Here is a 20,808-nt window from a genome sequence, read left to right as displayed (position 1 = left end):
CACCCGTGTGCGCATGTACTCAGCCGGCCACGAGGCCAGGAGTGACCCTACATGCAGACAGCCAGTCACAGACTGCTAGACCTTTGGAGGTTTCTCTGAAGCCGGGTCACCTCTCCTGAAGCAGGTCCTCTGCCCAAGGGGCCACCCCTCTCCTGCCCCAGGATGATGGCACCTGGGCCACACTCCAAGCCGCCCAGGGTAGCGGAGACGCCTGGTTCCCCTTGGGTCTCTCCCCTGAACCCGCAAGAGGCCGCAGGACCCTCCGAGCCGCTAGGATCACGCGGCTCGCGGGCACTGAGATGACCTCCAAGGGATGCCTGACCTTCACAGGCTGTGGTCTCACTGGGGGTCACAGTTCTAAGGTCACGCCTGGACAGGGGCTACTGGTGGGGGGGGTGGGGACGCAGGCCGACTGCTAACTCCCCCGCTGGGATGCACCTGCCTGGGGCCGGTGTCGCACGGCCCAGGGCAACTAAGTGTGACCTTCCCCCGCCCCCGCCCGCTCCCCCAGCCTGCAGCTCCCCCCGTGTGGCCCAGAGCCTGTCCTCTGTCTGCGTCACTGGCCTGGCCTCCCACACCCCTTCCCAGGGCAGTTGGTCGGAGGCCACACTTGGCACCCGGGCCAGGGACTTTCCAGCGGCGTCCGCTCTGCCCTTCCCTCCCCTTGGACCCGCTGGAGACTTGACTCCGCTGCCCGCCAGCGAATGGCTCTCCGAAGCCTGGCAACGTGGGGAGGCCCCGACACTCGTCCCTCAGAGCTGGGGGATGAGGGCCTGCGGCCTGGGCATTCCTCTGGGACGCACACAGGCAGGCTGGCCCTGTCCCACACACTCCTGGGGGCCTTCTCCTGGGGAGAGTGTCCCTGCCGAGGGGAAGTGAGGTCGTCACACAGGACGCTCATCAAGTAGGGTGTGGGGCTGGGTCACCTCCGGCCTTGGGAGGAAGTGGCCACCGTGAGAAATAAAACCAGAGGTTAAGGCGGCGGCCGCGGCCTCAGAGAGCCCAGGAGCTCCCGCAGCCGCACAGACCAGAGCCATGGAGTGGAGAGGAGCTGCCATCACGGCCCTCGTCGTGCTCTTGTGCACCGGGGCCTGGGCCGCCGCCGACACCTGTCCGGGTGAGTCAGACGCCAGGGTTGCCGCACGGACCAGGACCAGGTTGACTGCTGGCGGCCTCCACTCGCATGCCAGGCCCGAGCTCAGCCCGCCGCCAGCATCCCTTCATTATTCCTCGTGATAGCGCGTTTGAAGTGTCCTTTTCCAGAAAAGGAGGCTGGTGAGCAAAGGAGGAGACGCAGCCCCACCAGAGGTGGTCGGCACCCCTGGCCCACGCCGTCGGCAGGGAGCCCTGTGCGGGATCCTTCTCCTCTGGGTCTCGGGGTCCACGAGCCGGGGGGGCGTCAGCAGGGTCCACGAGCCGGGGCGACTGTCACCAGGGTTCATGAGCCAGAGATGATCCTCAGGTCCCACTGCTTGGGGTGTGTGAAGGCCGAAGGTGGGACGCCCCTGGGTCAGATTCTGTGCCCTTGGCACTGGCGCTGGGAGACCTCACAGCCAATGTTCTGTGGCTCACAGGTTCTGGGGACAGGGGAGTCACACCATGGCTCTGAGGGGGCAGGACGGGGCAGGCTTTCCCCGACTAGCGGCTCTCACAAGCCGTTCCAGCTGGGCTGGGCCATGGGAGGTTCTGGACCAGGGGGGACGGCACAGGTGCACGTTCAAGCGTCCACAGGCCACTCTGCTCCTCGCCAGTGGGGTCGGGCAGGATGGGGACACAACTTACACTGAGTGTCCCAAGAGAGGTCTGATGCGTGAGGCTGGAAACACACATGGGAACTTAGGGGATATCAGGGGACAGTTAATTTTTTTCCGTAAATACGTCTTGTTTCCTAATGTGCCTAAAATAGCCAAGTATTCTTTTTTAACGAGAAAAAAATTAAGCAAAAATAAACATGAAGTCTACATTGACCTGAGCAGTGAGGTGAGGACCCAAGAGACCCCAGGTGGTGGCAGCTGCCGTGTCCTCCGAGGAGCCTGTGGTGTCCGTGCCCCCCCCCCCACGGCACCCGCAGGCCTTCTAGAGGCATCTCCGAGCTTCGTCATCCACACGATTCAACTCCACCAAGTAAATAACCCTCCGCTCCCAGCTCTGCGGGCCCAGCTCTGTGTCCTGGGAGCCAGCACGCCCTCTCCAGGGCACCCACAGGGACCCCTTCTGGCGCAGGACGTCTGCGAGCACACGCCTGAGGTCTGGGGGTGAATTTCCCACAGGGACTCCAATTCCCCAAGTTTCTTCTCAATACTCATTGTTCGTATCTCCCGAGAGTCCCCGGGGTGCAGGAAGCTCTTTCCAAACGCCATGGATCCTGCTCGGATTCTAACAGGGGCACCATCTGGTGTTTACCCCCCGCAGCCCTCGTCCGATGCTCTCGGGGCCCAGAGGACAGAAGCCCAGAGGGGTTGAGCGACTTGTCCGGGGACACACAGCACTGAGGAGCCGGGTTGCCTCAGCAGGGAGGGCTCCCAGGCCATCTCCTCCGGCCTGACCCGCACACACAGCAGGGCAGAGAGGGGATAGAGCAAGTCTACCCCAAACTCGAGAAACCCGCCTCCAGGCTGACCCCGCGGGGGTCCCCGGCGGTCTGCCCGGGCCCGAGGTCAGCACGCAGGCACAAGCCTCGGAACGGGCGGCCAGTGTGCGGGACCCGCTGAGCCACCAGGCGCAGGGGGAAGGCACTGACCTTCACTCCGTGTTTCCCTGCAGAGGTGAAGGTGCTGGGGCTGGAGGGCTCCGACAAGCTCAGCATCCTCCGGGGCTGCCCGGGGCTGCCCGGGCCCGCAGGGCCCAAAGGAGACGCAGGCGTCCATGGAGAGAGAGGTACGTGCCCCGGGCCGGAGCGGGGTGACCGAGCGCCCGATCGTCTCCAGTGAGACCCGGAGGTGGGCTAGGCTCCTGGCTGCCTAGTGGCCATGGCTGCTCCGTCCACCCAGGGGCAGCGGTTCTGTGAATAAGTGGCGCCAGGCGGGCCGTAGGACTCGGGACAGAGAACTCACGTGTGATTGTGGCGGCTGCACCTTTGCCCATGAGGCCCGTACTCTGGAATTTGCAGGAGCACCCGGGTCCCCTGGAGTCCCTGGCAAGGCAGGACCACCGGGACCCAAAGGTAACAACGGGATGAAGGGCGACGGCCTCTCGCGGGCCCCCGGGCTATGTCCACAGAGAAAGGAGAGAGGAACACAGACAGAGGGACAGGGAGACGGGGACACGGGGACATGGGGACACAGGGACACAGGGAAGAGGACAGAGAGAGAGAGGGAGAGAGAGAGAGACGGAGGAGGAACACGGAGGCAGACAGAGGGACAGCGGGGCTCGGGTCGTATTTCCGAGGAGCCTCAAGTTAGCGCGTGACCAGAGTCCTGACCCGGGGAACGTGGTCCACAGGGACCTCTCCTTCCCGGGGATCGGATCCCAGGCCTCGGGGCTCCTCCGATGCTTGGAGACCCTGGCATTGGAACCCTTGGAAAGCCAGCAGAGCAATGAGGGTGCCCTGCCCAGAGCTGGAGGCCTGGGGCTCGGCCCCCACAGACCCCTGAGGGCAGAGCAGACGGTGGGTGTCTGAGCGCCCAGGTGGCCTCTCCCTGACCACAGCCCCCTGTGTCGGGGGTCCTATCTTCCTGTCTCTGCTCCAGGGGACCGAGGGGACAAAGGAGTGTGCGGGGAGAAAGGTGAGTCGGGCTCCCAGTCCTGGGGGTGTGTCAGCGGGCTTTGTCCACGTGGGGGTCCCCGAGGCCGCAGTCAGCCTGGCAGCATCTGCTGCGGGAGGGTCTCAGACCCGAGTCCCTCTTCCATCAGGGAAATGCTGGGGAGGCGCCCAGGGTCTGGGTCAGGGCTGGGTTCGCTGGCCCGGTCCGTGAGGGTGCAGAGCCCGGCGTCTGCCCGCGGGGACCCAAGGGATGACAAGACAGCGTTACTGCTGCATGTGGACACTGCCCCTACCTTCGCCTGTTTACTCTCATTTATCAGACAGATTGTAAGAGGCAGAAAAGGCCACTCACAAACTCAAAACCCAGTCCCGTGCTCTGCGCACAAGTTAAGAGGGCAGGCCTGGGGCACAGACCCGAATGCCCGACACCCCCCCAGGGTCTCCCCCGGCAGAGGCTCAGAGGGACAGTGGGGGGAGCTGACGCAGACCAGAGAGACCCAGACGAGTCGATTCCCGCGCCACAGAGGACCCGGGGTCCTGAGGAGATGGCCGGCTCGGGGTGCATGGCGGGACCCTCAGTGACAGTGCTGCCCCTCGGGCCCAGCCCAGGCTGGACACAGGGGCCTAGTAGACCCGCTCCCAGGGACGGGCGGTCCCAGAGCCCATCGCTGGGACTGGACGATCTGCCCTGGACAGATCCTGACCGTATGTCCATGCTGTGTGCCGGCCACGGAGCACCTGTGGCTGAAGGGAACGGGGGCGCCCATTGCTAGACCGTGATGTGCGTGTCCTGTCCCCACGAACAGGAGAGCCTGCGCCTCAGTCCTGTGACACAGGTGACTGACCATGCCACCGACCTCCGCACGCTCCCCGCTCACCAGAGGCCAGCCCCACGCTCAGCCGGGTTCCAGAATCCAAGGACCACACACTCTTAGACACGTTTCCCTCCCGCGGCTACTAGGCAATGGGCCGCTGGCACCTGGCAATGATCTCGGGAAGCCCAGATGTCCCCTGAAGACCAGGGGTCCACGGACTCAGGTGGGGCGGCCCTGGGAGGGGATGGCCAGGTAGACTAGGCTTGGCTGTCACGGCTGGGGGCCCGGGCCTTAGAGTCTGTCCAGGCCCAGGGTCCCCTCCACCTCCCCACCCGTCCAGACGCCCCCACTCCCCGCCGCACCCGGCCCAGGGTGCCCTGCCTGACATCAGCCTCCGGGTCTGTCCCAGCACCTCGGACCTGCAAGGACCTTCTCACGAGGGGTGACTCCCTGACCGGCTGGTACACCGTCTACCTGCCCGACTGCCGGCCGCTGACCGTGCTGTGCGACATGGACACGGACGGCGGGGGGTGGACCGTGAGTGTCGGCGGCCAGGGGACGGCCCAGTGGTGCGGGGGCACAGTGGGCTCTGCCCGGGAATCCCACAGAGCAGCTTGTCCGCTCGCAGGGAGGACACTATCGTGTGACCGTTGTCAAAATGTCCGGATCCCCCCGTGAGGCCGCCCCGTCCCCCTGGCCCAGGCCGGGGCGAACCACACGCCTTGATGGGGCATAAACGGTTCGGGAGGGACTGCAACGTTGGGGCGGGGCCCAGAGGGAGCCCAGACCTCCAGCTGTGTGGCGTCGGGCTTGTCACCCACCCTCTCTGTCCTGCGGTTTCCCCCTCCCTCAGCTGTGGGCTCGGCCCACCCCGGGGTGGGACACGAGGCCGCACAGCCATGCCGGGCGCTCGGCTGGGATGACCCCTGAGCCACAAGGCCTCCCCCCATAGGGTGGGCCCCGAGCCTCAGACCCGTGCAGGGCCCCGTCCCCGAGCCCTCCCGCCGCCCGCAGGTGCTCCAGCGAAGGAGCGACGGCTCCGTGGATTTCTATCGCGACTGGGCCGCGTACAAGCGGGGCTTCGGCAGTCAGCTGGGGGAGTTCTGGCTGGGGAATGACAACATCCACGCCCTGACCGCCCAGGGTACGTCCCCGACCTCCACCTGCCCCCACCCCGAGCCGAGGACCCCGCCCTCCTCCTGCCGGGGGCTCGCTCTGTTCCGGGCCCCCCTATGCGCGGGAGCCACGCCTTCAGCTCACACACCAGGTGGGAGCCCGTTAGGACCGAGGTGAGGGACTCCGGCAAGCGCGACGCCACCGGCCTCTCAGATCCCGGGACAGGAGGGACCAGAGGCCTCGGGGGTGGGCTCCACGTCCAGCCCTGATCCCACCTCTCCTGACACACCGGCCCCAGGGAGCACACGACCTTCCCACCGCAGGAACGCGCGAGCAGTTACCGCACGGGGCTGGGACGGACGTCCCAACCCGCCGGGAAAAGGCACACCGTTGACGGAGCATAGTGTCGTGCTCTAGCGCGTGAGCACGAGGAGGGCATGTCGGGGGCAGAAGGACCCTTGGCAAGTGGTTTCCACGGCCCGTCCTATACCCACGGACGTCTTCCGTGACTGTGCCAACCCCGGATGCCGGGTCCACACAGCCCCTCCGCCCGTCCCTAAATTCCCACCTGCCAGCCCTGGGTCGACCGTCCCTCTGCTGGGACCTCACAGCCTCTCTGCCCCAGGAACCAGCGAGCTCCGGGTAGACCTCGTGGACTTCGAGGGCAACCGCCAGTTTGCCAAGTACAGCTCGTTCCAGATGGCGGGCGAGGCCGAGAAGTACAGGCTTCTCCTGGGAGCCTTCGCGGGGGGCAGCGCGGGTGAGTGTCCGCCCTGGGCCAGGGCTTGGGCGCCAGCGAAGAGGCACCTGCTTCCTGTCCCGGCTCTGCCTCTGCCTCTTCCTCAGGGAGAGCGGAGGCAGCAGCCAGACGTGGCTCTCCCTACCCACACCTCAGGGGCCCCACCAGGTGGATGGGACCCATTCAGTAGAAAGTGCAGGGAGAGGGGCTCTTCTTCTTTCTGCCACTATTGACACAAACAGGGACAGGGTGATAACAGAGCCCATCTCTGTGGATCCCGGGTTCCTGCTCCACGGTGCCTGGTGCTCTCTGCTGAGCAACCAGGGAGCCCAGGGCCGGGAGTGGCCTCCCTCCAGGACAGGGTGCCTGCCAGCCGGGAGGGACAGACGGGATTCCGGAAGACCAGTATCACTGTCCCAGAGAGCAGGGCTTCACAGGCATCCTCTAGAGTTGTGCAGTGCACGACTCGAGCTCCTGGTCCCTGCAGTTCTTGCCTAGAACTAGGATCCAAATAAAACGGCCCACTCTCCCTCCGTGCAGGTGATTCCCTGACATACCACAACAACCACCCCTTCTCCACCAAGGACCAGGACAATGACTCAAGTCCAGAAAACTGTGCTGAGCGCTACCAGGGGGCCTGGTGGTACTATACATGTCACCTGTCGAATCTCAATGGTCTCTACCTCCCGGGCTCCCATGAGACCTTGGCAAACGGCATTAACTGGAAGTCAGGGAAAGGCTACAACTACAGCTACAAGGTGTCGGAGATGATGGTGAGGCCCGTGTAGCGCGGGGCCGTCCACGCACACAGTGGCCTCAGGGAGGGCTGGTCTGGACCCTCTCAGGGCAGGGAGCTCGGGCTCTGGGTCCTCGGCCTGGTCCCTCCAGGGACCCTGTCTGCTTTGTGCCTTTAACCCACACTAACGCCCCTTCTCTCTTCCAAGCCGGTGAGAGCAGGGAACCCTGATCTCGGCAGCCACGCATTTTCTCAATAAAGACATCTGCTTCCTCGCTCGGCACACGTGGTCGCCACCTGCCTTTCCCTGACCACGGGTCACGCCACCTCTGTTCCTTGGTTCCCGCCCCACCATGGACGCTGAGGGAGTTTCTGGGGCTCTTGGGTCAGGAGTTGGCGCACAGGACGGTGGCCCTGCCCTTTGCCTCCGCGTGCTGGTGGCCACGGTCTCTGTTCCCCCGGCCTTTAAGCTGCTGACACCGCAGAGCGACAGGGACACAGACCACGTGCCCACAACCATAAGTCCTACAGTCTTCCCCAGGCAGCCCTTGAGAAAGTGCCTGCTGACGCGAGGTCAGTGGTGACCTGGCCTGTCCCAGGCCCAGCCCCGGCCCCAGGTCCCCTACTCAGCCTCCCCACCCCCTCCCGGGCTCCTGTGGGACGCACTTGGCACAGCCTCAGACATCGAGCAAGGCTGACCATAGGCCTGCGGGTCCCTGGGCAGGAACAAGACCGAGGGGGTATAGGCAGCACGTGTGGCTGCTCTCAGCAGCCTGGCGGAGGGTCGCACGGTCCGAGGGTCCAGGGTCAGGCGTCCCCACACCTGGCCGGCAGGCACGCGGGGCACGGACAGGCCCCCGCCTCCAAGCCGGCAGGCCATCGGAGAGGCGAAAGGGGCATTAGCCCAGGAGCCTGTGTCTGCCGAGCAGCCTGGTCAGCCCTCTCTGCCACCCCGCCACCCCATGGGCCCTCAGGGGACCCCATCCTTAGCATGGGCAGCGGGTCCCCGCAACGGCTGGCACTTGGCCCGGTGTGCCGTTCGCGTCCCCCAGACCCCCGTGACCGGTCTGACTTTGTGGTCTACTTGTAGAGAATCTGGGAGGGCTCAAGGGGGATCCCACCTTCCTTGCCCACCAGGGCCCTCCCAGGGGTTCGCTGGTGTAAGAGCCACGCAGAGCTTCTAGCAGACGGTGTGTGTGGCGTGTCTGGATCCTCCTGGACCACGTGCGTGGTTTTCTCTCCGTTCCTGGAGGGAGCTGTGTCCCGAGGATCTGGAACCACTGCCCTGGCCTCGGGCTCCCTGACCCGCCCCCGCTCTGGGGGGAGCCCATGCGGGACCCCATCCTCAGCCCCAAACCAGGGGAGGAAGGGCCACCGCCCGACCCAGCCCTGTGCAGTGAGGACCATGTCCCCGTGCGCACGGCGGCACTCGGAGCTTAGGGTCTCCCGTGCCCTGACCTTGCAGCCCTGGAAATGGGGTCCCCCAGGAATGACCTTCCTTCAGGAAGCCGGGATCTCAAAGAAACAATTAAACCTTGAGAAAATACTTCGTCTCTCCAGAGCCGTGTCATTATGGTGCAAGGCAGGTCCCTGACCTGGCCAGTCGTCCACCCATGCTTGAAAGCCCACTCTGGCCTCCCGGCGCTGTCTGCGACCGCTGGGCCTTGGGACTCCCAAGGTCAGGGTCCCAGAGCGGAGCTGCCTCCATCCAGAAGAAGCAACTGTTTGTTTCACTGGGGCTGTGCTCAGCTCTGCGTCTGCCTGGGCTTTGCAGGCGGTGTGACCTCGGGCCATCGCTTGCCCTCTCTGCGTTCTCCTGTGACTGGGGGAACGGGATGGCTTTGCGGACTCTGGAGTTAGGTCAGTGGGTGCGAAGCTTGGGGTCCGCGATAGACGCAGTGGTCAGTGATCATGGTGTGGGCTCTGGGCATCGCCCGCCTCCTCTGAGCCCCCCTCCCGGCTCCTAGGAGCCTCCTTGCCCGGCCTGGCCGCCGCACCTGGCTCCGGACTCAGCTTCCCTTCTGCCGTCACAACCTGGGGGGGAGGAACCCCTTGGCTTCTCGGTCGCTGTTGTAAGCTGGACATCCCCTGCCCATCCACTCGGGGCTTCCCTGTGACACCCCCTTGCCACTGAGGTTGTCGGGGGTCTGCCGTGGGCGGTCCGGGATCAGAGGCCGCTGCCACGTCTGTCTGCATCACGGCCGCCCACACGTGCCCCCTGTGCTCTGAGGGACCAAGCAGGAGCCAGGCCGTGATCCCCCTGATCTACAAGGCCTCCCCCATGTGGTGGGACCCCTGAGCCGTGGACCCCAGCAGAGCTCTGTGTAGACCCTGCAGACTTCAAGGGCAACTGCCAAATTGGCCGATTACAGCTCGTTGGAGATGGCAGGCGAGGCCGAGAAGTGCGGGCCTTCGCGGAGCGGTGCCGGCGAGTGTCCGCCCAGGCAGAGGGGCCCGGGCTGCCGCGCCAAGGGAACCTGCGTCCCGGTCCGACCCGGCCCAGTGTGTGCCGGGCGACCCCGGGCTGGGGCTTCCGCACCCTGAGTCCCGGCTTCTCCATCTGTGCCGGCAGGACAGCGAGCAGCATGTGTGTGGGGCTGAGGCCCCCAACCTCCTCCCCATGGGCTGCGGAAGAAGACGCCGATCTCACATCGATTCCTCGAGCCTGGTTTTCAGACTGTGCTCGTGGCGCGGGACACTTCCTACAGCGCGCGCTCCGGGAATGCCGCGGACCTGTGTTCCCTGAGGGTCCTGAGAACTCCCGCGACAGGAGCCCCTGAACTCTGGAGCCCGGGGCTGCGGACAGCTGTGCGCTCGGGTGGGCAGAACAGGTAAGAGGAGCCCGGGAGCTTGTGCACCGTGAGTCACACAGTCTCATGGGGGAGGCTGAGGAAAGCCCCGGGCAGGGCCTGTTGCCCCCATTTTGTAGGGGGTCTAGGGAGACTGGGGGGGGGGTGGTGCTGCCGAGGCGGGGGTGGGTTCCTGCGCAGGGCTGAAGACAGAGCAGGCAGCCCCGGATGAGGCTTGCTGCTCCCGCTGGGGGTGACCACGGCAGCCCAGGCAGAGGACTAAAGACACTGGCCAGAGAGGGGACAGCCCTGGCAGTCCTCAGGGTCCTGGGGGAGCAGTGGGTGCAATGTACCTTGAGAAGGAGGGCCGTGTGCCTCCGAGGCCTGGGCAGACTGTCCCTCCCCGGGAGCTCCGTGGACGCCCCTGCAGAGGGAGGGAGGCGCTACAGGGACGCAGGGCTCAGGCTTCTGAAGGCAGGGCCCTTTCCACACCAGCCCTGCACACCCCTCCCCCGAGCAGCTGGTTGTCCGAGGTCGCACAAGGACGATGAGCTGAGTTCTTCAGCCTGTGCTGAGCGGTACCAGCGGGGGGTACCCAGGGGGTCACCTGTCCTCCCTGAACCATCTTTGCAGGGGAGTGCCCATAAGCGCTTCTCGAAGGGCATCAGCTGGAGGTCGGGGGGGAGGCCGGAGGCCGCAGTCACAGCTATGAGGGGTTGGAGACGACGGTGCGGCCCGTGGAGCGCGGGGCCCGCGGCGAGCCCCCAGCACGGCGATGCTGGCCCCAGTGAAAACCGGCATCCGCCATCCCTTCCGCCCCTCGCCGCCCAGCCCTGGGAATTGCTCATCTCCGAGCCCTTCGGGCCCATCCGTGTGACCGACGCACACACCCACGGCGCCGCAGCAGGAAGAGGATGTTTTTCAGGGTTTGCTTCTCTGACAGACCTAGGGTTTGTTTTTTTCCTTTTTTGCCCAGTTTCATTTGCTTTTCTGAGAACGGCCGCCAAGGGCCGCGGCCCCAGCTCTGGTCCAGCGGGTGCTTCTGAGCCCGCTCGGCTGGGGAGGGGCCCCCTGCTGAGCAGCCCCCAGCCTCACGTCCCCCCTGACTGACCCGGGGAGCCCCCTCCCGCTCACCCCGAGTTTCCTGCAGCCCTCCCCACTCCACAGCATCTTCAGGCCGCCCCACAGGTCCCTTTGAACTTGGAAAAGTCTCCTCAGAAAGGGGGAAAGGATTCCATAGGAACGTTTCAGCTGGTCAGAGAGCAGCTGGACAGCCCTGGGAAGGCACCCTGCACCCGCTGAGAGACGCGGGGCCGCCGCGCGCGCCGCAGCCCCAGGTCCCTGCAGACCTCGAGCGAGGACCGCTTCCCGTCCTCAGGCCAGGGACTGACCCTTTACTGGGATTTTAGAAGCAGCAGACACCAGGGTACAAGCCGATCATTGGGCCACGTTGAAATCCAAGCCCGTGTCTACCAAGGAGCACCTCACGAGAACAGAAGGGACGTAGCAGACCCAGACACTCGCCCCACCACGTGGACGTCCAGACTTCCGCGGCTGCCGCAGCTCGTTACCGAAGCCCTGGTGGCTTAGAGGGACGGAAAGGCATTCTGTGCATTCGAAGTCCTACCTGGGTCTCACTGGGCAGGACGTGAGTCACCAGCAGGGCCGTGTTCCTACGGGGACTCGAGGGGGGCGTCTGATGCTCTGCTCTTTCCAGCCTCTAGAGCCCACTGGTGTTCCTCGGCTGAGGCCCCTTCCCCCAGCCTCACAGCCGCGACATCTCCTCCCGGCCCTGCTCCCGGGGCCCCATCTCCCTCTGAGCACAGCCGGGAAAGCCTCTCTGCTTGGGAGAAAAGGAGGTCGGGTTGGTCCCCTGCACCACCCAGGACCGTCCCCCATCTTGGGGTCCTTAACTTCATGCCATCTGCCAACTCCCTTTGGCCATGTAAGGTGACACAGTCCACGAGGTGTGGGGATTAGGGTGGGAACCTGTCGCGGCGGTTCTATGATTCTCCCTACGGCAAACTGTCAGAAGGGAAAGCAGCCTCGCGTCCGGAACTTGAACTCCCAAGGTCAGTCAGAGCATTAGGACAGCTCAGTACGAAGTAGGTAAGAGATTTGAACAGATGCTTCCCAAAAGATGATATCCACAGCACGGACATATTTTTAATTTATTTGTCAGAGAGAGAGAACGCGGAGCACAGGCGGACAGAGTGGCAGGCAGAGGCTGAGGGAGAAGCAGGCTCCCCGCTGAGCAAGGAGCCCGATATGGGACTCGATCCCAGGACGCTGGGATCATGACCTGAGCCGAAGGCAGCTGCTTAACCAACTGAGCCACCCAGGTGTCCCCGGACATATTTTTAAAAAGTTCTCGGTTTGATGGGCTCTCGGGGAAATGGGAATTAGAACCAGAAGGAGGTCCTATCACGCACTCACGCGGATGGCCGGATTGCCGCAGGATGCTGGACTCTGGGCGGATTCTCACGCACCGGCCGAGAGCTGGGGATTGATGCCACCAACCTGGGAAAGAGTTTGGCGTGAATGCTGGGAACTGAGCACACACCCCCCCACAGGCCGGCACTTCTGCTCCCCAAGGACGGGAGAGCTGTGGCGCGCTCGGGCGAACGTGGCCAAGGAGGGAGATACGCGAGCGCCCAGGCAGGGCGGCAACAGAGCCAGATTCAGGAGTGTGGGCTGGGGAGCCCGCCGCACGCCAAGCTGTTCTCGAAGTTAAGACGGCCCGTGGTACGTGGTACGTGGGGCTGCGCGTTTCGGCCGTAAACAGACACAAGGAAACCAAGACAGCGATGGCTTTCGGGGACGGGATGCAGACAGCCCGCGTGGGGCCCGTGCGCCGTTTCCTCCCCTGGGTGGCGATCTGCTGCTGGCTCCACTGGGATTAAAAATACCGGGGCCACACTTTCCACGAGGTGTACTCTCGTGTACGTGCTGTGTCCACGGCTGTAAGGAACACGCGCTCCCTGGGTCCAGGAACGGGGGCGACGCGCCCGCCCTTCCCTCCCATCGCGGCTCCCTGCTTCGGTGCTGTCCCCTGCAGCCCAGCCACTGGCCAGATCCCACCCGGTCCTGGCCACAGTCTCCAGGGAAAGCCACGTCACTCCCTGGGACGATGCCTTATTCCTTAGGAGGAAATCATCCTAGAAACCCGGGAAGACGTGAATTAAGTGTAAATATTGTTCACTCAAGAAGTCATAGAATTACGACTTTGGACGGGTTTGGTATCTCACTCTTACGTTTAAAGAATTTGCCCAGTTGCGGAGAAAGTCGCACGAATCCCACCTCAGACGTGTAAGTAACTTGGTCTCATAACGCTGCGTGGAAATCTTAGTGCGCGTCTACGCGGGGCGCCTGGGGGGCTGTGGGCTCATTGCCTTTCTGAATGAAATTACTCAGGTTTCTAAAAATTAATTAGCACGAGGATGATTCTGTTCATTAGACGATCGAACAGCCCAAGAAGGGATTTGAATCTTTTACACTTTATTATTGCAATTTGAAGTGTTGAGGGTAGTTATGAATTAAACGTGCCGTCGTCAAAGGCCCCGGAAAGCGGACCGTGAGGATTTGCAGGCCTTGCGAGTGGAAAAGCAAGATCCATAACCTGACGTAAATGACCAGTGATCAGGGAAGAGCTACATTTTGTTTTGTCTCATGTGGTTTTGTAGCTTTCAGAAACCACGCATTCATTTTAAAAGGAAAAATAACAAGGAAGAGTCTCCTAAACCCAAAGAGGGACATTTCGGTGATGGCGAGATCTGCCCCGTGTGGGTGTCTGGGGGATGAAGGAAAGGAGAGAACTAGGGGGCGGGGCCCGTGGAGCCCCACGTGTGTGGGGGAGGGGCAGGAGCGTCACCATGGCCCCGCCCACAGGTGCGTGGCAGGCTTTCCCACAGCCTTGTCCCCAGGCTCCTCCTCTCTGCTCTCTGGGCCCTTCCGTGACCCCTGGGGTCTTCATTGCCCCACAGCCCCTCTACCAGCTTCCCCGTGTACGTCCTCCCCCTACACCTTCCATGCGGATGCTGGCGACCGAGCATCGCCCTGGACCTTTCACGGACGGGGCCCGTGGTCCCTCTGTCGCTTCACCAGCACAGAACGCCAAAGCCCCTAACTGCATCACCTCCTGCCTTTTGTCATCGCTGCCCCGACCCTGCTTCAGCCACCTCCCCCCCGGAGCCCCATGGACACGGATGCCGTTCCCACGGCGCTGTCCCCTCTGCCTCCCGTGGCCTGTCCACCCCCTCGCCCGGGTGCCTTGCTCTCGATCCTTCCTCCTTTCCGTTGGTTTGTTTGGAGTTTTTCTTTCGGTCTCTTGTCCGTGTGTTTTCCGGTGCGGGTCTGCGGGTGATAAACTCAGTCCCCTTGTTTCCTGAAACATCTTCGTCTTGTCTCCCTTTCAAAGAGCCTCCTCCCTGGGTGTGGAATTCTCGGCTGGCAGTTTTTCTCAGCCCTGGGGAGGGCACGTCCAGCATTTCTAGACGCCTGTATTTCTTTTCTTTTTAAAGATTTTGTACGTATTTATTTGAGTGTGAGCAGGGAGCAGGGCGTGTGCGAACACGCGTGGGAGGGAGCGGCCCAGGGAGCCTGCAGGGCCTGCCGAGCAGGGAGCCTGATGCGGGGCTCGATCCCCAGGACCCCGGGATCACCCCCCGGGCTGAAGGCAGATGCCCCACCGACGAACCCCCCCGCCCCGCCCGGGTGCCCCGAGATGCCCTTGTTTCTGCACAAGTTCTTAGGGTTTCTCCTCTGAAGGCACGTGACCCTTTTACTCGGGGTTTCTAAGGATCCCCCTCTGCCCCCGTGCCTGTGCTGGGAGGGGTACATGAGGCCTGCTGGACTCCCTCCACCCCACCCCCTGCTCCCAGGTCTCCCCTCGCACGCGGGCAGTTTGCTCTGGGCGCCTCCCGTCTGTTCTCCAGGTTGTCGTCCCCAGCCCCAGCCCCGGTCCGGTGTTGTCGGCGAGCCCTCTCCTGTGCGCTACTGCGGCCCCTGCCCACTCAGCCTCCTGCCTGCACCGTGCCCGATGGCGGCCCCGGGGAGATGGGCTCTGTCCCAGCAACACCCCACCCCGACAGCTCCTCCGCCCCCGTCCCCTGCACCCCCCATCCCCGCCACTGCCTCCGAAGAGAGTCTCTGAACCTGGTCCCATGCCTGTCGTGAGTTCATAAGGAGCCCGGTCCCTGTTTCTCATCCATCCGTGGACTCCGGGGAGCATGTTCTCCGACCGTAGCTTCCCTCCCTCTGGGGTTCCCGGTCACCTTGTTTCAATGGTCACCCTGGATTCGTTCGAGGGGACTGTTCCCCTCCTCCTGGTGGGGACTGGGTAGACCTGTGACTTTGTAAGGAAAGTGTCTATGCCACGGCTTTCCCTCGTCTGTGAAGTTTTCTCCAGAAATAAGTTCCAGGGTGAGCTTGCCGGTTCCAAGCACGTAGAGTTCTCTGAAAGTGACCCCGTATGGGAAACACGGAGATCACGCCACCGTGCGTCACGCCACCGTGCGCTACCCCGGTCCCGACTCCGTGTTCTTAGTGCTCTGATTAGCTTCTGCTTTGGCCTGCTCTGGCCCTGGGCTCCGAGGACTCATGGGCGCACGGGGGACAGGGGGTCCACGGAGATGCCCGCCGGTGTGGCGTGTGGGTTTCCCACGTGCCTTGTCATAGAGGCAGCAAGAAGCCGTCTCCAGACACCGACCCTCTTGCCCGCTGAGATCTCAGTCTTGTAGGTCTGGAATGAGCCCTCGACTCCGTATTTTTAAGACCCTCCCAGATGGTTCCGAGGGGCAGGCCAGTCTAGAACCCATCGCCTGCGGGTTTCAGACAGGTAGGGGTACTATTGGGTGATTGAGGGCAAGTGAACGGAGGCTCCACTCACCGTGGCTCAGAACAGCCAAGCTTGTGCACAACAAGATGCTGCAGGCGCCGAGAACGCGGGCCTGAGGGGGAGTGCGTCTCCGCCATCGCGCTCACACGGCCCGAAGCCAGGAGCAGCAGAGCGGGACCGGCCACCTGCAGACACCGCTGCCTGGGGCCCGGCCGACCGCCAGGCCTGAGCTCCTCAGACGTGGGACCCCTCCACTCAGGGGCGCAGGCCACTGCCTCAGGGGCCTCGCCAGCCTGTCCAGCATGGTTTTGGGGGTTTTGTTTAGCTTGGATGTGCACTCTGTCCCTGACCCTGATGTCCCGGCCAGCAGCCCCGAGCCGGCGCCTTCTGGGGATCCCGGATCCAGGACTTTGAACTTCCTGCCCTGCTCTCCGCTGGGCCCCCTCCAGAGCTGAGATCTGCAGCGAGGCAGGGCCAGTCCCACAAGCCAAGGAGCTCCGATGCCACCGACCACTGCCCCGTCACGCCGCACGGGCTGCCCTCGGGGGCGGTCGGGGCCTGGGCAGCCACCGGTCTTCCTCCCGCATGAAAGCAGGAAGCAGAGCGGTTGCACCTGTTTTCTGATCCCAGGATGGGATGGTTTACCGTTCGGCCCCGGTTAAAACTGAGAATGCCCCTCTCGTGATGGAGGGCCCGGGACTCCGGGGGGGCCGTATTTGCTGCTTTGGGACAGATGGACTTTTCCAGATGGCTGCTGGCTCTCCGGGCTTCCTGACTGGGACTCCTGCCACATCTCGCCGTGGGCGGGTGGGGCTTCCAGGCTTCTGCGAAGCTCCGGGAACCGGCTAATTGGCCGCCCCCTCCCCGTATGGCTCATTAGTCACGGGGACAATGACAACCCCACGGAGGAGCTCGAGGGTGGCTAGAGAAACAGAAAGGGCCTACGTGGGCTCACGCTCGGGCAGGTCTCAGGACTAGGGCGCACGTACGGGCTCCGGTCTGCCCTTCCCACGTCTGTCCGTCCATACCCTGGCCCCTCTGTGCCAAGCGGAGCAATGGCCAGCCGCTTAACCTTCCCATCTCGGGGCTGTAAGACGGCACAGATGTGTCTTCTACCCAGGTCACTGTCCGACGCCCCCGGGGTGGGTGAGCGCGGCTGCGAGGTGGGGACCAGCCCCTCCTGCTGTCCACGGTCTCCACGCCCTCCTCCTGACACACTTCTCACGCTGCATTTGTTGCTAATGGATGTGCACACGTCTGTGCCTCGATCGTCGTGGGGAGGCCTGCTCGGGGCTTCCAGGCTTGAGCACAAAGACCGTGACGTGCAAGACAGGGCCACTCGTTCCTAACACGGTCCCCTGGTCCTTTTCCTTGGGGCTTTAACAAAATCCCATCTCTCCCTGTTTGGGGTCTAGAAATGCCCAGCATTTTCCAGTTCTGCAAGACCTCAGCTTCTCGGGCCCTGCTTCCCGGGATCCTGCGTGTGAACAGCTGTGTTTCTCCACAGGTGGGCCTTTCCCTCACGAGGCCTCTTCAGCAGCAGATGCTACACACGCACAACTGGGGTTCTGGTTCTCACGTCTTCCCTCGGAGCCACGGAGCTGCCTTCCGTGTTGCAGGAGGCCGGACATGGGCAGGACCAGACCCAGACCACTTGCCTTCCCTGGTTCCTTTAAAGGGTGACATGCAGGACCTAAGGCACAGGTGTGGCCTGACCAGTGCAGACAAGAATGTGATGTCTCCTCCTCAATTCTAGACATCGTGCCTTCATTAATACAGCCTAAAACATCATCTCCTTCTGATGAGCAGTGTCCTGCTTCCCCCTGACCCGCCTGAGCCTAAAATGCACCAGATGACCCCTTCCAAGTCCCTCTCTTATAAGATGCTCTAAGGTTTTGAAGCCTTAGAAGAACTTGTGAACCCAGGCAAAGGGGAAGGGGGTTCAGAGCAAGCAAGCTTGGCAGGCTGGGGTAAGACCCCACAACCAGTTTGGGGCCCATCACAGCCCCCAGAGGTCAACTTTATTCGGGAAGGGGGGGATGTTCCTCAGGCCGGGAGAGAACGAGAGAAGAGGCAGACTTTCCCTGGTGGATTCTGAGACACCGGACAGCCTGGCTTCTGCTCGAGCCCTCAGAGCACTCCGGGCACGTGTGGGCGGCCGTGATGCAGACAGATGTGGCAGCGGCCTCCGATCCCAGCGCGCCCACGGCAGAACCCCCAATGCCCCCAGTGGCAAGAGGGGGCACAGGGAAGCCCCGGGTGTGTGGGCAGGGGATGTCCAGCTTACAACAGCGACCGAGAAGCCAAGGGGTTCCTCCCCCCCAGGTTGTGACGGCAGAAGGGGAGCTGAGTCCGGAGCCAGGTGCGGCGGCCAGGCCGGGTAAGGAGGCTCCTAGGAGCCGGGAGGGGGGCTCAGAGGAGGCGGGCGATGCCCAGAGCCCACACCATGATCACTGACCACTGCGTCTATCGCGGACCCCAAGCTTCGCACCCACTGACCTAACTCCAGAGTCCGCAAAGCCATCCCGTTCCCCCAGTCACAGGAGAAGAACGCAGAGAGGGCAAGCGATGGCCCGAGGTCACACCGCCTGCAGAGCCCAGGCAGACGCAGAGCTGAGCACAGCCCCAGTGAAACAAACAGTTGCTTCTTCTGGCCGGAGGCAGCTTTGCTCTGGGACCTTGACCTTGGGAGTCCCAAAGCCCAGCAGTCACAGATGATGCCGGGAGGCAACTGTGGGCTTTTGAGCACGGGTGGACGGCCGGCCAGGGCAGGGACCCCCAGAGCCCCAGGCCGGGCTCCCAGCATGTGCTGGACTGGAAGGGAAGACACAGTGGACGGCAGACCGCGGCAGGAGCTGAGTCCGAGGGTCCCAGAGCCACTGGGTAAGGACACGGAGGCTCCAGACGGCTCCAGCAGGCCACCCATGCTGGCTGGGAGAAGGGCCTTCCTCCCACGACGGACAGCACAGGGCAGAGGAAACCAGAAATCAGACTGGAGCCAGAAGCAGTTCAAGTGTGAGCGGGAGGGGGCGTCGAGGAGGGAAACCCAGGGGCAGGAGCGTCCATGGCTACACGCACGCGTGCAGCGCTGATCCTTCCCAGGGACGTGGAGGCACAGGACAGGCCCTGCTCGGCCTGGACCGGACCACTGCCCCTCCCGCGACAGCTGGGAGCCCCGGCTGCACTGGGGCCGCCTCGTGGCTTCCCGAGTCTTCAGGGTCACTCCCACCAAAGCGAGGCTTCCCGGGCAGGACCCGTGTCCTCCTGCGACCACAGAGGTCACAGCACAGTTGAGAATCGAAGGGTGTGTGCACAGACCCACGGGTCACTTCCCCCTTTCCCACACCACAGACTGAACCCGCGGAGGAGCAGCAAGGGAGGACAGGGGACAGCCCAGCCCAGGGGACACAGGGGGCCTCGGCCCACGCTCCAAGCTGGCCTCAGTCCCCTGCTCCTGGGAGGCAGCTATCCTCCGTGCAGCAGCTCTGGTGGCCTAGAGGAGCCAGTCCTCGGGGAAGGGGGCCGGGGCGGGGGGGTGCGGGCACCTGTCGCTGCCGGGGACCCAGCCAGGGCCCGCTGCTGAATTGCCCTTCAGAGGCCCACCCGCTGGTCACACCGTACCAAGCCCCCTCCCCCACCCGAGCACCCACACACGGGGGCAACGCACACGTGGGTATCATGCAAACGAACCCGCTGTTCCTTGAGGTTAGTGACGGGAGCCCCTTGCTCCCCCCAGTACCGTTGCCCACAATGGCACAGGGACGGCTCACAACCCGACCAGGTCCTAAAAGCAAGAGAGCGTTTGTCAATGGAGTCCAGCAAGGTTCAAATTAAATAATTACATTTTTTTTTTTTTTACCTTTTAACCCATCTCTGAATTAAACGGATGTTTAGAACGCAACTTACGGAAAAGGAAGGCCGGCCGGCCAGGCTCGGGGGGTTTCTGTGCCTGATGCTCTTCCGTCTGCGCCGTAGGGACATGGCTCTGGAGAGGCGAAGTGTTTTCTCATGGCTGAATTGTTTCTTTGAGATCCCGGCTTCCTGAAGGAAGGTCATTCCCGGGGGACCCCATTTCCAGGGCTGCAAGGTCAGGGCACGGGAGACCCTAAGCTCCGAGTGCTGCCGTGCGCACGGGGACACGGTCCTCACTGCGCAGGGCTGGGACGGGCCGTGGCCCTTCCTCCCCTGGTTTGGGGCTGAGGATGGGGTCCCGCATGGGCTCCCCCCAGAGCGGGGGCGGGTCAGGGAGCCCGAGGCCAGGGCAGTGGTTCCAGATCGTCGGGACACAGCTCCCTCCAGGAACGGAGAGAAAACCACGCACGTGGTCCAGAAGGATCCAGACACGCCACACACCGTCTGCTAGAAGCTCTGCGTGGCTCTTACACCAGCGAACCCCTGGGAGGGCCCTGGGGGGCAAGGAAGGTGGGATCCCCCTTGAGCCCTCCCAGATTCTCTACAAGTAGACCACAAAGTCAGACCGGTCACGGGGGTCTGGGGGACGCGAACGGCACACCGGGCCAAGTGCCAGCCGTTGCGGGGACCCGCTGCCCATGCTAAGGATGGGGTCCCCTGAGGGCCCATGGGGTGGCGGGGTGGCAGAGAGGGCTGACCAGGCTGCTCGGCAGACACAGGCTCCCGGGCTAATGCCCCTTTCGCCTCTCCGATGGCCTGCCGGCTTGGAGGCGGGGGCCTGTCCGTGCCCCGCGTGCCTGCCGGCCAGGTGTGGGGACGCCTGACCCTGGACCCTCGGACCGTGCGACCCTCCGCCGGGCCGCTGAGAGCAGCCACACGTGCTGCCTATACCCCCTCGGTCTTGTTCCTGCCCAGGGACCCGCAGGCCTATGGTCAGCCTTGCTCGATGTCTGAGGCTGTCCCGAGTGCGTCCCACGGGAGCCCGGGAGGGGGTGGGGAGGCTGAGTAGGGGACCTGGGGCCGGGGCTGGGCCTGGGACAGGCCAGGTCACCACTGACCTCGCGTCAGCAGACACTTTCTCAAGGGCTGCCTGGGGAAGACTGTAGGACTTATGGTTGTGGGCACGTGGTCTGTGTCCCTGTCGCTCTGCGGTGTCAGCAGC

The 20,808-nt window shown here is 63.7% G+C and overlaps 1 protein-coding gene across 1 annotated transcript; it reads left to right on the top strand.

The window, feature by feature from the left end:
• Nucleotides 1-937: 937 nt before the first annotated feature.
• Nucleotides 938-17,525, top strand: LOC308353164 (ficolin-1-like). Its single transcript, XM_080819913.1, has 11 exons — nt 938-1,117; nt 2,764-2,877; nt 3,110-3,163; nt 3,690-3,725; nt 4,510-4,539; nt 4,928-5,055; nt 5,533-5,662; nt 6,260-6,394; nt 6,914-7,146; nt 9,682-9,940; nt 17,242-17,525. Exons 1-10 carry the CDS (start codon nt 1,036-1,038, stop codon nt 9,853-9,855), a joined length of 1,116 nt encoding a protein of 371 aa, XP_080676039.1. The 5' UTR covers nt 938-1,035; the 3' UTR covers nt 9,856-9,940; nt 17,242-17,525.
• Nucleotides 17,526-20,808: the final 3,283 nt, after the last annotated feature.

This window comes from Martes martes (assembly GCF_963455335.1).
Source record: "Martes martes genome assembly, chromosome: 12".
Classification (NCBI taxonomy): Eukaryota; Metazoa; Chordata; class Mammalia; order Carnivora; family Mustelidae; genus Martes; species Martes martes.
The sequence above is the reverse complement of the archived record's forward strand: the minus strand, read 5'-3'. Positions and strand labels throughout refer to the sequence as shown.

Excerpts from the sequence above, each read along its gene's own strand:
- LOC308353164 (XM_080819913.1), top strand. The coding sequence starts at position 1,036 with ATGGAGTGGAGAGGAGCTGCCATCACGGCCCTCGTCGTGCTCTTGTGC. Across the intron at positions 3,164-3,689 it reads AGGACCACCGGGACCCAAAG|GGGACCGAGGGGACAAAGGA; the intron begins GTAACAACGGGA and ends TCTCTGCTCCAG. Across the intron at positions 7,147-9,681 it reads ACAAGGTGTCGGAGATGATG|GACAGCGAGCAGCATGTGTG; the intron begins GTGAGGCCCGTG and ends CTGTGCCGGCAG.